Consider the following 14,224-nt stretch of genomic DNA (forward strand, 5'->3'; position numbering starts at 1 on the left):
GTTAGCTGAAAAAAAAAAAATATATTTTTTACTTTTCAAAGGTTTGGGCTACAACTGGATCAAGCTTTTGAGGCAGTTTTCTGTTCCCATTGAAAATGATTCACTATGACATTCAACTTCAATGCAAGTCGGCGACAGAGTGAGTCGTAATAATGCCCAACTGCCACACAGATTCAAAGATAGGCCTTTTGTGAAGTGCTTCAACAAAGTCTCATTCCGCCACTACTCCCTTTTTTTTTAGTTTTTCTTTTTTTAAAGTTTTTGCCATTTCAAGTACACACGCACACCTTGCAAATTAAATTCAATAAATAAGACTTATACAATGTTGTAAGGCAATGTTGACCATGCATTTTGTCACAATGAACAACAAATTAAGGAACATAACATGGTAACAATATGCACATTCATTTTAAGAGCAACAAGGTCCCCACCCCACCCCACTTGTTTTTTTTTCCACCAATCAAAGTGAAGTTTTCAAGGCTTTCTGGGTAACCTCTTCCTCACCACACCGGGAGAGAGAGAGAGCCCGGTCCCAAGCAGGCAGGCGGTACACACAGCGAGTGGACCCAGCCACAATGGAGGGCTTTTGCATTGCATCCACAAAATTGGAGTTTTTCTCAAATCAAAAGTCATCATGTATGTGGAGAGTGAGATCCAGCAGCCAGCTGCTCAGAGCCTCAGGACAGTCCAGAGGTTTCCAGGTAACTCTGCAGCTTTCTCACTGTACTTCTGTCCAACGAGCAAAGGTCAAAGTCAAAGGTGGTGTTGGTGATGTGGAAGTGTCCTGTCTCTTCAATGAGGTTCACAATCTAGGGAAACAAGAGTGTACAATGGGTGAGGCATTTTTTTTCTCCAATTTGTTTCTTTAATAAGGGAAAATATCCCATCTGCATATGCAAGAGAATTATCTGTCCTGACAATAAGGTGTGGGTTAATTAAAAGGTGTAGTCAGCTATTCTGGAGAAAGCTTGTTGTCAAAATAATGTGTTGTCAAAATCAGTGAATATCTCCTCACAACACACTACCTGTGTGTGTGTGTGTGTGTGTGTGTGTGTGTGTGTGTGTGTGTGTGTGTGTAAAGTAAAAAATTATGTTATTACACAACCTACGGGTATGTAAACAAAGCGGCCAAACGTAGCAAGAAAAATGCCTGTTTACAAAGCCTAGGTAGTGTTTTAACACTGGATTTTTTTCAGTGCACAAACAGTACAGACAGGTACTGGATCGTGAAGAGATATTAACTGATTTGAACAAAATGTGATTTTAAAAACAAGCATTCTCCAGAATCACTGACTCCACCTTTATCAATGACACCAAACAGAACAAATATCAGAACACACCCAGCCTCTTTCACTGACAAAAACTGAAAGCGTACATAAGTGGAGAGTGCCAGTGATGGGAAATTGTTTCAATTGCTTCTAGTGCAGCCTTAAGCCCCTATCTCACTGGGCTGCGACAGTGTGCGACAAGTTGGAGACACAAAATTGCGACAAAATGTGCAAATTAGCGACAATTTTCACTTGCAGTCTCACTGAGTTGGTTCCTCACGACACGTTTGCGAATGTCCTGCCCAACACTTGCCAGGAGGTCGCATTTATGTCTCGCGAGCGTCTCACGACCGTCTCAATTTTGTCTCAAATCAGTCGCAATTTAATTTCATATGTCGCCAACCCCTCGCAAAGTTGTCTCACATTGCTCGCACTTTCTGACTCGCGGAAACTAAATTGAGAAGGGTTTGCGACGCGTTTGAGACACATGCGACCACTCTGAGACTATTTTGAGACAGATTTGTCGCACACTTTTTTTGAACATGTTCAAAATTCATGCGACAGGACTGCGCGGCTCTGCGACTCATGCGAGGAAATTGAGACCTCCGCGAACGTTTGGAGACAGTTTAGAGACTCGTTTGCGAATGAAGTCTCCAACTTGTCGCAAACAGTCGCAGCCCAGTGAGATAGGGGCTTTACTTGTCCTGAGAACAGTAATAAGACACTTCAGTCCTCTGGCATATGTGACACTTGATATGTGAAATTGCTTCAAACAGGCTTCTTTTTAGTTTGCTAAGCTGACCTCAATTACACGGGCAAATTCTGAATTAATCCAACGACCATGACTAAGAGTCGACAGCCACACTTTGTCACGGCACAGTCCACTAAAAGCTGTTGACATTTCGGAGCACTTTCTGGTCTTTGTTTAAAAGACTGAATGGATGAAATAAATCATGATTATATCTCTAGTGTTTTTATTTTTTCTGGAGTAGGAAAACAAACAGAGCTTTGTAGTTCAGCAGAGGAGATTTGTTTTACAGCATAAAGAGGAGAACACGGGTCTACACAGATCTGATCTGGTTTATACACCGTATGTAGGGAACAAGAGTTATAGTTTAGGCAAAGATAGTGATGTACTATCATGAAAATGAACGTGTCCTCCCACCATCCGACTTTATTCATTATGTTTTCCTAAATACGTCTGTACGGACCATTCCTGTGTGCGCAATATCTTCAGAACACTTTGAAGGAAAGATTGCACAAATGTCCATTCTGACTCAACATTGATTAGATTTTGGAGGACAGCAGTTACTGTGACCTTACATGTTGTGTAGTCGCAGTGACCTTGTACCACATTGAAGCTTCTCAAGAGCTTTACCTTAAAGCACCTTCACTTTCACCGTTCAGCAATTGTATGCTATACGGAGGCATGTAACCGCCAGAATGTAGTTTTTAGTTATTATACTGGATTTCAGACTTGGTACACAGTGGTCCTTGGGTTTCCATGGAACATCTTCACATACATCACTGTGTGGGTACACTTCTCAGAAATATGGAGAAAACTTACATTACAGCCCCTATTTACAACAGGGCACATGTGGGTCAGCTCTCTCTTTCCACTTTGGATCGTTGAGTTAGTGGGATTGGGTGGCGATTTGGCACGTTTGCTCCCTTTTCATTGGCGTTTAGGACTCACTTCAACTGGAACCAGCTCCCAAAGCTTAATGTGGTGTGTAAAGACGTATACCATCTTCATTACAGCGCTCCCTCCCTGCCATACAATATGTGGGTCGAGGCAGCAGAGAGGCTGGGACCCTTAATCACTTCCATCTCTTGTAGCAGGAAGTGGAGCCAGTGGGTTAACTGGGGCTAGATTAGCTTGATTAGCGTGCGGGGTTAAAACAGTGCACGGGGGCCACCATTTTGCCTTGTTAGGAAAGCAGAGGCCAGAAGTTGGCAGCCGCAGCTATAGGGAAGATCCACTAATACCGTCATATGATACGCAGAGGCGAATATAAGCAAAAGAAACATGCAATCTCTTAAGGTGGAGAGAGAGGTTAACCAAATAATTCATTGCTTCCAGATGAAGGCGCAGATCGCAAGAGGCTCTGTAACGGATCACGGCTCCTCTTCTTAATTCAACGCGGCAATACAGCTGACCAATAGCAACTGGCATGTAGTGGATATTACACTGAGATCAGTGGAAACGTCTGGGACGCCAGCCAAAACATTTTTCATTGTTTTATTTGGCGCGCGGCATGCTCACTGTAACTTCTTGCACACAGAGGGTAATAATGCGAGCAACGTGAGAGATATTATTACAGCCCAGAGCGCGGCTACATTAAAAATGTTTTCTCATCGGCTATGGAATTTGATATGTGTTAGAGATGGAACACAGGTCTGCTCTGGTCACGTCATTTTTATTGCTTCCAATTCATTGCCCGGGATACTGGCGCACAAAAAAATAAACAAATTGTTATGTTCGTGAAAATGACAGTGAGATTTAGTGTTTGAGCCATGTTTACAAAATCTTAAGTTAAACTCATTGCATCATACCGCGGGCTTGGATGTCTTACTTTAGCTTCAGACAATGACCACTGGGGATCGGTTGTAATGACGGGCCGGTGTAAAAAAAAAGATTGCATAGGCAGAATCTCTGGCCAACTCATCCACCCTGTAACTCAGTTCAACTGCATTGTCAATTACCAAGTTATTCCCTATGGAACTCATCATTTGACAGAGAGCCTTTAACAGTCCTGCAGGGAGACACCCAGCAGAGCAGAGGCCAACAGATGACTATAGTGAATCCACAGGAAGAACCGTGACTGCCAACTAACACATGTCATAGTGTTCAAATCTATTGCACATCTATTGCACGCTGTCTGTCCATTCTGGGCTCCACTGTTGCTCTTCCCTGTTAAAAGTATTTTGGGGAGTTGTTCCTTAGCTGAGTTAATGTTCTAAGGACAGTAGCTGTCGTATTGTGGGACAGATTGTAAAGCCCACTGAGGCAAATGGCTGGTGATATTGGGCTTTAGAAATAAAACTGATTAGATTTTTTTTCATTGTTCACCTGGCAGCTAACCTGGCAACCGTATTTTTTATTTGTATCTATTTTTGGGGGGCATTTTTGCATTTAATGGGGAGTGGAAAGCAAGAGAGTAGACAGAAAATGTGGGGGGAGAGAGGGTGGAATGACCTGCAACAAGGGTCGCCGGCTGGAATCGAACCGTCAACGTTGCGCATTTATGTGGCATGCACTGAATCAATCAATCAATCAATATCTATCATCCATTCACACATACCTGTTGCAGAATATGACCTTCTCTTAGTGTCATCAGTCTTTTGTGCAGTTCCACCAGCTCATCCAGGTAAGCCTAGGAAACACAGTAACATGTTAAGCTTCATGACTTTTAGAAAACACTTTAACAATGAACACAAGCTCAACCTCAAGTCATATAACAGACTGCAGCATTTCACATAAGAGGTCAGAGAACTCCAGCAAAATGTAATCAATTTAACAACTGAATTCCCCCACCCCCCTCATCAGTTGGTCAGCTTGCGCACCTACACAATGTCAGTGTAATACAAAATGATAAATCTTTCGTTGACATATTCTGTCATCTTATTTGGTGAGGTACACAGTAAGTTAGCCACACCTTCAGACCATGAAACTGTTATTTTCCCCTAATAGCATAGCCGTCCATTCATGGTGCTGTGAGCGGAAGGTACTCAAATGGGGTTAGTAGACAGGAGGGTTTTGACCTCTTCACACACACACACACACACACACACACACACACACACACACACACACACACACACACACACACACACACACACACACACACACACACACACACACACACACACACACACACACACACACACACACACACACACACACACACACACACACACACACACACACACACACACACACACTATTATCATCTACCAATTCTCCTTTTTCCATATAACAGAAGAAGTCAAAGTCATAAAAATATGCTGTCATATAAACACAAGCAGCTGCACAACAACTTTGGTCACATCATGCAGACGTAAAATGGAAAAAGCTTGTTTCATATTAGGAACTAAACGGTCCAAAAATAAGTTCTAGGAAAAATCTGCTCGTCTGATAGTATCACATAGTGTATATACTTGTTGGAGCACTTCATTGACGCTGTACAATGTTTAAATGACATTGGTATCTTTGGGAACTCCACTGAACGTAGATTTTTACAATCTTCTATTGTCCAATTTTGGTGAGCCTGTGCAAATGATAGACTTTCCTGTTCTTAGCTGACAGGAGTGGAACCTGGTTGGGTCTTCTGCTGCTGAAGCCCATCTGCTTCAAGGTTGGAAGTGTTGTGCGTTCAGAGATGGTATTCTGCATACCTAACAAGTGGTTATTTGAGTAACTGTTACCGTTCTATCATCTCAAACCAGTTTGCCCATTCTCCTCTGACATCAACTGAACTGCCGCTCACTGGATATTTTTCCTTTTTCGGACCGTTCTCTGTAAACCCTAGATATGGGTGTGCATAAAAATCCAAGTAGATCAGCAGTTTCTGAAATACTCAGACCAGCCATCAACCATGTGTCAAGTGTCAAGTCCCTCTTTCTTCCCCATTCTGTTGCTCGGTTTGAACTTCAACAAGTTGCCGTTTCCAGGTCTACATGCCTAAATGCATTGAGTTGCTGCCATGTGATTTGTTGATTAGTGATATGTTTTAACAAGAAATTGAACTGGTGTACCTAATGAAGTGGCCGGTGAGTGTATATCTTAATCCATTTCATATGGGCCGTTTTAAACTGTAAAAACAAAAAAACCTTTGTGTACCTTGTCACAGTCTAGGTTTTTGTTCTTGTCCTGCTTGCTCTGCTTGGTGGGACTCTTCACTTCCAGTATCTGACAGACAACAGAGTAAAAAGATGGAGCTGTGTGGGTGACTCACAGCTTCATACCCAAGTTACCCATGGTACTAACCAAATGCATGATATACTGTAGAATATATCAACTTACCTGGTTATTAGTAGTCTTTAATAGGGGTGGGGCTTCAGTGCGTGATGGGGGTGAGGGCGAGCAGCTGTCACTCTCACTGCCATCACTCAAACTCACTCTGGGTATTTAGTCACAGGAGAAAGAACAAATGCTGCATTAACTAATTGTTAATGAAAAATGACAGCTTCCTTACATTCTAGAAAACTGTGTGTGCATCTTCTGGGAATCATTTATTGATAATATGACAGATGTTAATGTTAGAGGTGGAAGCTGCACTGATTGATTTTCTTTGATCAAGTTGGGGAAGTAGAACAGGCTGTAAACACAATAGCTGACATAGTATTACCATATAAAGTGCAGATGGGTAATGTGTTAGCAAGCTGCAGCCATTTGAACATACAGCAGATATGTCAACATTAGCATTCATGTGGGGCTGTGTTTGTGTCCACCTGATGAATTTAAGGCAAGCCCATTATCCCTTCTCCTCTTAGCTGTAGTCTACTCTAACTGTCTGTCTACTGTTGGGTAAACTCACTATACATGACCTGCCCAGAGCCTTTTCACTTAAAATATCTGCTGCTGATAACCAGGATGTTGAGAACAGGGTGTCAGATGTGAAAGATCCTAAGATTTGTAAGGGAACTATACCATGAGATAAGACTGTAGATTGCCAGCTGGTGTATATGTTATGTCTGCTGTGCCGTTCTTACTACAGGGCTATAGCCAACCAAAAAGCCTATTTACTCGCAGTTGAGCGTACAGGGGACAAATCGACCATAACAGATACATTCATCCAGTTCTGACTAGAGTCCCTCGTACTCAATGTAGTTCAAAGCCAAACCGAACCCAAACTTGTAATTGACTGCAAGCCCACCATGCTACTGGTAAGAACAAGCCAAACACTCCATTGAGCGGAAAATGTCAATTACCGTTTGCTGCCTGTGTTTGATTACAGTTTCATTAAACAAATGTGTGTTGTACAGGTCTATGAAATATGCTAGTTGTGAGCATTTGCTAACCTGCGTTGGTGGTGTGTGTGATGTGTATGTGCCGGTCGCTCCCCGTCAGAGTCCATTTCGTTGTCGTCGTCGTCATCTGAATCGTCATCGTTGTCGTCCGAGTGCAGATCCTGCATGACCGACTGCAGCGGGCCCAGGACTGTGTGTGAGGGACAGAGCAGAGAGAAGACGCTGGGATTTAGTTTGATTGCTGTTGATTATTTGGAGAGCACAGGTGAACACATGCATTAAGCAGCAGAACATGCTGGGAGGTGGAAGGGCCAGTGGAACCGCTGCTGGTCTAATGGAGTCCGCAATTCTGGAGAATGTTTTTTGTCAAAATCAGCGCATATCTCCTCACAGTCTGCTTCCTGTCGGTACAGTGTGGGCATCTTGTTTTGATACACAGCCGAGGCTCTGTAAACAAAGGACATTAAACAAAGGGGGCCCACAGTAACTAGCAACATGCCAGTTTACAGAGCCTAGGCTGTGTCATGGCTTTTTCAGCAATCACACAGTACAGACAGCAGGTAGGGGATTTTGAGGTGATATTCACTGATTTTAACAAAAAGGGATTTTGACAACAAGCATTCTCCAGAATCACTGACTCCACTTTTAATACTTCAATTTAAATAATAAAACGGTTAGTAACCTATGTTTTCTTATTGTCAACAAATCCCACACAGAGGCAAAACCAAAGTGTGAATCCATTTCTCATCACCCTATAACTCTCCTACTCTCAGCTCAAAGCCAATTGGTTCCTACTAAATACACAAATCCATAGTATCCAAATATCCTAGAACAGTTGGTGACTTTATCCAACATTACAGAGACAGAAAGAAATAGTCTGCCGAGGACTATTTTCAGCGTTGGATGAATCCACGTTTTGTGTGTGTTGATGGAAATAAAGGAACATGTCACGCATTGCATCAGCAGCGTGGCGCACACATTCATTTGGACAAAACTCATCTTAAAAAGACAAATGGTGTGTTCGTGTTCCCACATTTGGACATCATAAGGTGCGAGAGGACACACTGTATCCAGACATGTTGCTGTTGAATCAGCAGTAATGGGAGCTGTGGAGGGTGGTTGCATAGCCCTGATATATTACCAAACCCTGCCAACATGACTGCAATGAGATGCATGAGTTTTCATGCACATAGACGAGCTGGAAAAAGATATACTCCATGCAGATGTGAAAGGGGTGTAGGCAGGGCTGTACAGTGCGACAGTTTTGATCGCATTTGCTACTGAAATTGATCACGTGCGATGATGAATACGAATCCTATCGCACTCGTGCGACAGGTTGATAATGAGGAGAGGCTGTCTTTGAAACACAGAGGAGAGATGCACAACACTGCTTAGAGGGCTCTACATTAACACTGCGGGTAAATGAGTCTTAGGCAAGTAAGTTATTAAGTCCACCCTCCACTTTGGCTGGTGAAAGATGTGTGCTCGGGATCTGTGCTCGTGCAGCGATTCTAGGTATAAAAACTTCACGGCTGCATCTAGACCATATAGGCTTCAACGGCAATTGCCGGAAGGAGACGGCACATTACCGCAGTTAAGTTAGCGCGTGTACAAACAGAACATTTCCTGTGCGCCTTCACATTAAAAGCCTGTTACTAGCCAAACGTGAGTTGAATTTTATTTTGAAGCCGGTAAGAACAGGAAGTTAGCGCTTTTTTCTAGCTTGAAAGTCAACTCCTTCAGCTGCAGAGAACAGTCAACAGTAGCCTAGTTAAACAAAGTTTTAAATAAGCCACTGAAAAGCTACTCCCAACACATTCACAACAACCTATTTAATTTATCCTAAATTGTACCAATGTGTATACTTATTTATTTAATAGGCTATGTTTAATGTTTTAAAGTTTGGTTTTAATTAACAGAAGGACATTATAATAATAATACTGAATCAGCAAAAAATTGCAATTGGCAGGTTAGATTCTTTTTTCTAAATCAGTGCACCCCTATTCATTTTTCTACAATTATTACTGCACACACTAGGATATCATATTAATTGTGAATCTCAAATGAGACCAGGATGACATGCTCAAAGGTAATTAGAGCAAAATGCAAGGGTTAAGGTTATGCAAGTTTTCAATCATAGCCTACTTTGTGTGCTACCAAATTTATTTTTGTGCTACTGAATTTTTTTGCTTGCTAGCACCAGTGCTACCACCTAAAAAAATAAGCGTACAGCCCTGGGTGTAGGGCTGTGTGTGTGTGTGTGTGTGTGTGTGTGTGTGTTGGCCCCACAGGTTTCAGAGTGACTGTTACCTGTTTGGGTGGTGGCAGGAAAAGCCACCCTTTTCCTGATGATGAAGTCCACCACTGCATCCAGAGACAAAATTACAAAACACACAAGCAGAGGTCACCCTCGAGAAAAGAAGCTAAAAAATAGTATTCAAAAGAAAATGGTGGCCATTTTAAGGACCAAACAATACAGTCTACACTCACCAACCCCCTCTTAAGAGTATTGGACTGATGGAAGTAAAAGAAGTCAAGTTGAAACACGATGGGGCTCTACGATATCTTGCTGATGTACAACTGACCATTAGGACAGCTCTATCAACACCTGCCTCTGCTTTAACATTAAAAGTGGAGTCAACGATTCTGGAGAATTCTTGTTGTCAAAAACAAATGGTCAATTTCCACTTGGTCAGCTACCTGTACGTACTGGGTATCAAATCCAGTGTTGAAACACAGCCTAGGCTGTGTAAACGGGTATGTTGGTTGCAAAGGTGGGCCCTTTGTTTACATACCAGTTCACAGAGCCTAGGCTGAGTAATAATACTGGATTTTTGCTCAGCACACACACAGTACAGAAAGGTTCCGGATTGTGAGGAGATATTCACTGATTTTCACAAAAAGTGATTGGGTTGACAAGCGCTGTCCAGAATTGCTGACTCCACCTTTAAAATAAAGTAAGTGGTAAGTGGGTTATGCTGGAAACCAAATATTATGGCAACTGTTACGACATAAATATAAAATACAGTAAGCAGGCATTCTATTTGACCTAAGAGCAAACGGGTCTGCAAAAGGGTATGCCGTAACAAATATAAGGAGGTATTCCATAAGAGCTACACTGTCCAATCACACAAGATGGTTTCTGACTGAAAAAGAAAATGATCAGCTGAATCTGGTGTGGACTCCAGGTAAATTACCTTGTCGTTTGTGGTGTGTGGGGGCGAAGCCTGAACTGGAGCTGGAACTGGCTGGACTGGGCTGTTCAGACTGGGAGGAACAAGAGGAAACAAACTGTCATGAATAAAATACACATGGAAAAAAAGTTAAAGCAAACCAACCAAAGGAATTTGGCAAACATCAACACAGTCCAATGCATTTGTCTTTTTGTCCAAATTTGTCAGACTACCGAGTTGTTGGAATAATGGGTTGTCCCCTGCATTTTGACGTCTTAAGATAACATGTGGAAGGAGGAGCTAGTTCTAGTTAAGCATCTGGCACTGACAGTCCATAGCTGTATGGTATATCCTTCGTAATCGTTTTTTTTAAATATGCAGAAAAATTACAGCTTTGCAATTAGAAAAGTAATTTGTATAATTTTTGTGGATTCGTTTTCAATCATGTTTTAGTCTAAAGGGGAAAAACAAGCAGACAAAAAAGAAATTATCTTGGCATCATAACCAAATGCCAGCTGGCCCATTGGCTGCTGTCTTTGAGGTGTGGTGAAGTGCTGCTTTTAACAAGTCCTGAGATGGCACACATCAGTTCTTCAGTGTCAGCACTAACTCTTTGAAGTCATCTTGTTGTGTCAGGGCCTTGAGCCAACATCCATCCAACTAATCCACACAGAGTCGCTCCATCCCTGGCTTCATCCACCATCTTTACTGCTCTGGGCCTCAGGTCTACATCTAGCTTCTAAATCACACAGCCTAATGGTGTGCCACACACAAGGAGCGCTGTGCACATTTAGTGTGGAAGGTACGGCATTGTGTTATAGTGACTGCACTCCTACAACCTGACATTTGGGGGGTGGCACAGATGGTGTAGGGGCGCCCCCCAGAAAGGGAGATCTGGAGCTTGACTCCTGCTGGCTCCTGGCTTTTGTTGTAAGTTTGAACACAAGACTCTCTTGTTGTACTTTGATCTTTTCTGGTTCCATTAAAAGTTACAGTTTGGTTCTACTACTTATTTAGGAAGTATTTATGAAGTAATATGACTTTTCCTTTTTGGGTACACATTTGAGTACACATTTAATACCAAGCAATATATTATGAATAGTTTTACTGAAATATGAATTTAATTGTAACATACTGACCAGAAAAGCTTGGCAAAGAGTTTAATTCAGGGTTGTGTTATTTGAATATCTAATTCTTCACAAACCAGTAACGTAAGGTACATTTCAATAATAAAAAAAACAAGAAATTAGAATAAGCAAAATCAGCAAATACTTTAAAAGGTGATTCTGGAGAATGTTTGCGAAAATCATTTTTTGTCAAATTCAGTGAATATCTCCTCAGCTACCTGTACATACTGTGTGCGCTGAAAAAAAATCTACAGCCAGACGCTCTGTAGCTAGCATGATGCCAGCTACGGTGGGCCCCTTTCTTTACATACCAGTTTACAGAGCATAGGCTGTGCATTAACACCAGATTTTTTTCCAATGTACACACAGTACAGACAGGTGGCGTATCATTAGGAGATATGAGCTGCTAAGCCAGAATGAGCTGCTGGTTTAAAAATCAAGGCAGGAGGTAAAAAGCTGCCTTTTAGACACTGCCAATCCGTCAGCCACGTCTGCTCTCTGCACTGAGCCCAGGTGTGCACAGGTGCAAGAATAGGCAGGGCTCCAAGAACACTGAGAGACGCACAGTGAGCACGGACTGCATGTTGCCTGTCGATGGGAGAGTGAATGCTATCCAAACAGGGATTAAGCTCGGAACAACAGCCAACACAACATCTGTGCCAATGTGCTTCATTGTTATTCAAAAATCTGGATCTTTTCCGTGGGCAGCCTTCCCTGTGTGTGTGAGCTTTCCCACATGAAATATGACACTTTCTCCCGTGAAATGTCTAGTTGGCACCTGACTTTAAGCCCTCATGAGTGTCTTTGAAGACAATGTGGCAAATGCACAGCACTCTAGCAAGGGATGTAACCGGAAATGTATACCTTCTGGATTTCGCCCCCTTCAGTGTTATATGAGGGACTTTAAGGACAGAGAGGGCAGAAAAAACCTCCAACACATACAGTTCAGTACATTTGGAGACAGGGACACAATTGTTAATCTAAGTAGCCATTAGAATTAACAGTTAATATGAATTAATTTTGGTTCAACTTCACTGGTTCAAGAATTTAAATAATGTACACCTGACTCTCAAAGGTGTTTGGTCAGAGTGAAAGCAGTAATGATTATTAGGTTAGGAAGAAATGTTTTCTACCAACGTTTGCTGAATGTTATTGGATAACATTTGGGCAGTCAACTGACATTAGTTAGTTTTGCAATGTTCTTCTAGATTAATTAATCACAATACATGACCATAATGAGGAGGAAAATAATACTAAAGTTGTGTTTTCCAACTGCAGTCACTGACGACCAGGGAAGAGGTTTGAGGAAAACCTAAATGTTTCATAGAGGAGATAAGATTAGCTTCAAAGTGAGAAGTTGTCTGTTCCTACAGCAAACCAGCCCTTATCAATTTGATAGAGCCATTTTATGTTTTATGTTATCCTCATTTAGATTTTAGATGTGTAGAGATTAGAACTTGTTCATTTCAACAAAGATGCATTGTCAGGCCTTTAGGGGAAACAAAGAGGTCATACTGGGCAAATGTACACACCCAGATAGTCAGATGGGATTATCTCGCCCCCGATTTGTTGACAGCACTGAAGACCTTTTAAATTTAAATCAATTCCTCAGCTTTTTGCATATTTGTTTGGGATAGCAAAGTAGGTGGCTTACACACTGTTTCACCGTGGTTGTGTAGTGCATGTCCCAAAATTCTGGAATCACTGCGATAATAAACCAATCAAGTGCAGTAGTAGGTGTTGCCAAATGTGTGAATGCTTTCCTCAATTTTTTTAAAGTTTTATTTAATACGTTTTTCAAAGAAATTCAACCTCAATTTGCCGTTTAATTAAAGTAAAGGTTTTTCTAAAACTGCAGAGTGTTGAGTTGCTTAGCCATCAATACAGCAAATTAAATAAGTAATAATGAATGAGATTCATCACATTAATATTGACAATATTACCATAAACCGGCATCTACACTGCAGGAACTCAAACCCAGTCACAAGTTATTTCGTTTATTTCCTGAGTCAACTATGGGGACGAGTTCCTGGAACTGACCCTGCGTCCAATACCAATACTTTCTGCTATTTAGTATGGTAGAATAAATATTTAGGATCTCCCAATTCTTGTGGTCGATCTAGTATGCTTAAAAAAACCTGGATGTCTACTATATCCGGCGGAGATTTTTTGTGTTTAAATAATTAAAAGTATGTCCCAATTGTGTGCCTACTGCATGCCAACTAGATTTTTTTTTTTTTTTTTAATTTAGTATGTAGAATAGAAAAAATAATGAGTATGCGATTTGCAAACGCAGACTGAATTTGCACAGTGCAAGACAGGAAGTGATACAAAGTTCAAGATTAAGGTTCTTTCAAGGATAGTCGTTCGTATTTGGTCAAGCAAATGTGATGTCAAATCCTAACAAGGTCGATCACACAGCAGCAACCATCATTTCACTACTGCGTCTGAATCACCCAGGACAACCAATGCGTAATTAGATTTAAAACTAAAGTTCAGACAATTGATTAAATCAAATCAGACGATTCATCCAATAAGACAAAATGTCAAAATGATCTGGTTTCAGCTCCTCAGGTTTCCTGAGTATTCTATGACCGTAAACTCCTGTCACACTCACACTGGACTGATGTATCAATACTCAAAATGATAGTTTGATACAGTAGAAAAATACGTGTTACAATAA

General features: G+C 41.5%; 1 protein-coding gene across 1 annotated transcript in view; it reads right to left on the minus strand.

Moving 5' to 3' along the window:
* Positions 1 to 492: 492 nt before the first annotated feature.
* mllt3 (MLLT3 super elongation complex subunit) overlaps positions 493 to 14,224 on the minus strand; it is a 60,277-nt gene continuing 46,545 nt past the window's right edge. The window contains exons 8-14 of the mRNA XM_080052507.1: positions 10,439 to 10,508; positions 9,552 to 9,605; positions 7,293 to 7,431; positions 6,295 to 6,391; positions 6,112 to 6,180; positions 4,574 to 4,645; positions 493 to 809 (exon numbers count right to left, since the gene is read on the minus strand). Of these exons, the coding sequence (XP_079908633.1) occupies positions 678 to 809; positions 4,574 to 4,645; positions 6,112 to 6,180; positions 6,295 to 6,391; positions 7,293 to 7,431; positions 9,552 to 9,605; positions 10,439 to 10,508 (633 nt within the window). The 3' untranslated portion in view covers positions 493 to 677. The remainder of the gene's footprint in view (positions 810 to 4,573; positions 4,646 to 6,111; positions 6,181 to 6,294; positions 6,392 to 7,292; positions 7,432 to 9,551; positions 9,606 to 10,438; positions 10,509 to 14,224) is intronic.

The sequence above is a fragment of the Ammodytes marinus genome, assembly GCF_949987685.1.
Source record: "Ammodytes marinus genome assembly, chromosome: 23".
In the NCBI taxonomy this organism is placed as follows: Eukaryota; Metazoa; Chordata; class Actinopteri; order Uranoscopiformes; family Ammodytidae; genus Ammodytes; species Ammodytes marinus.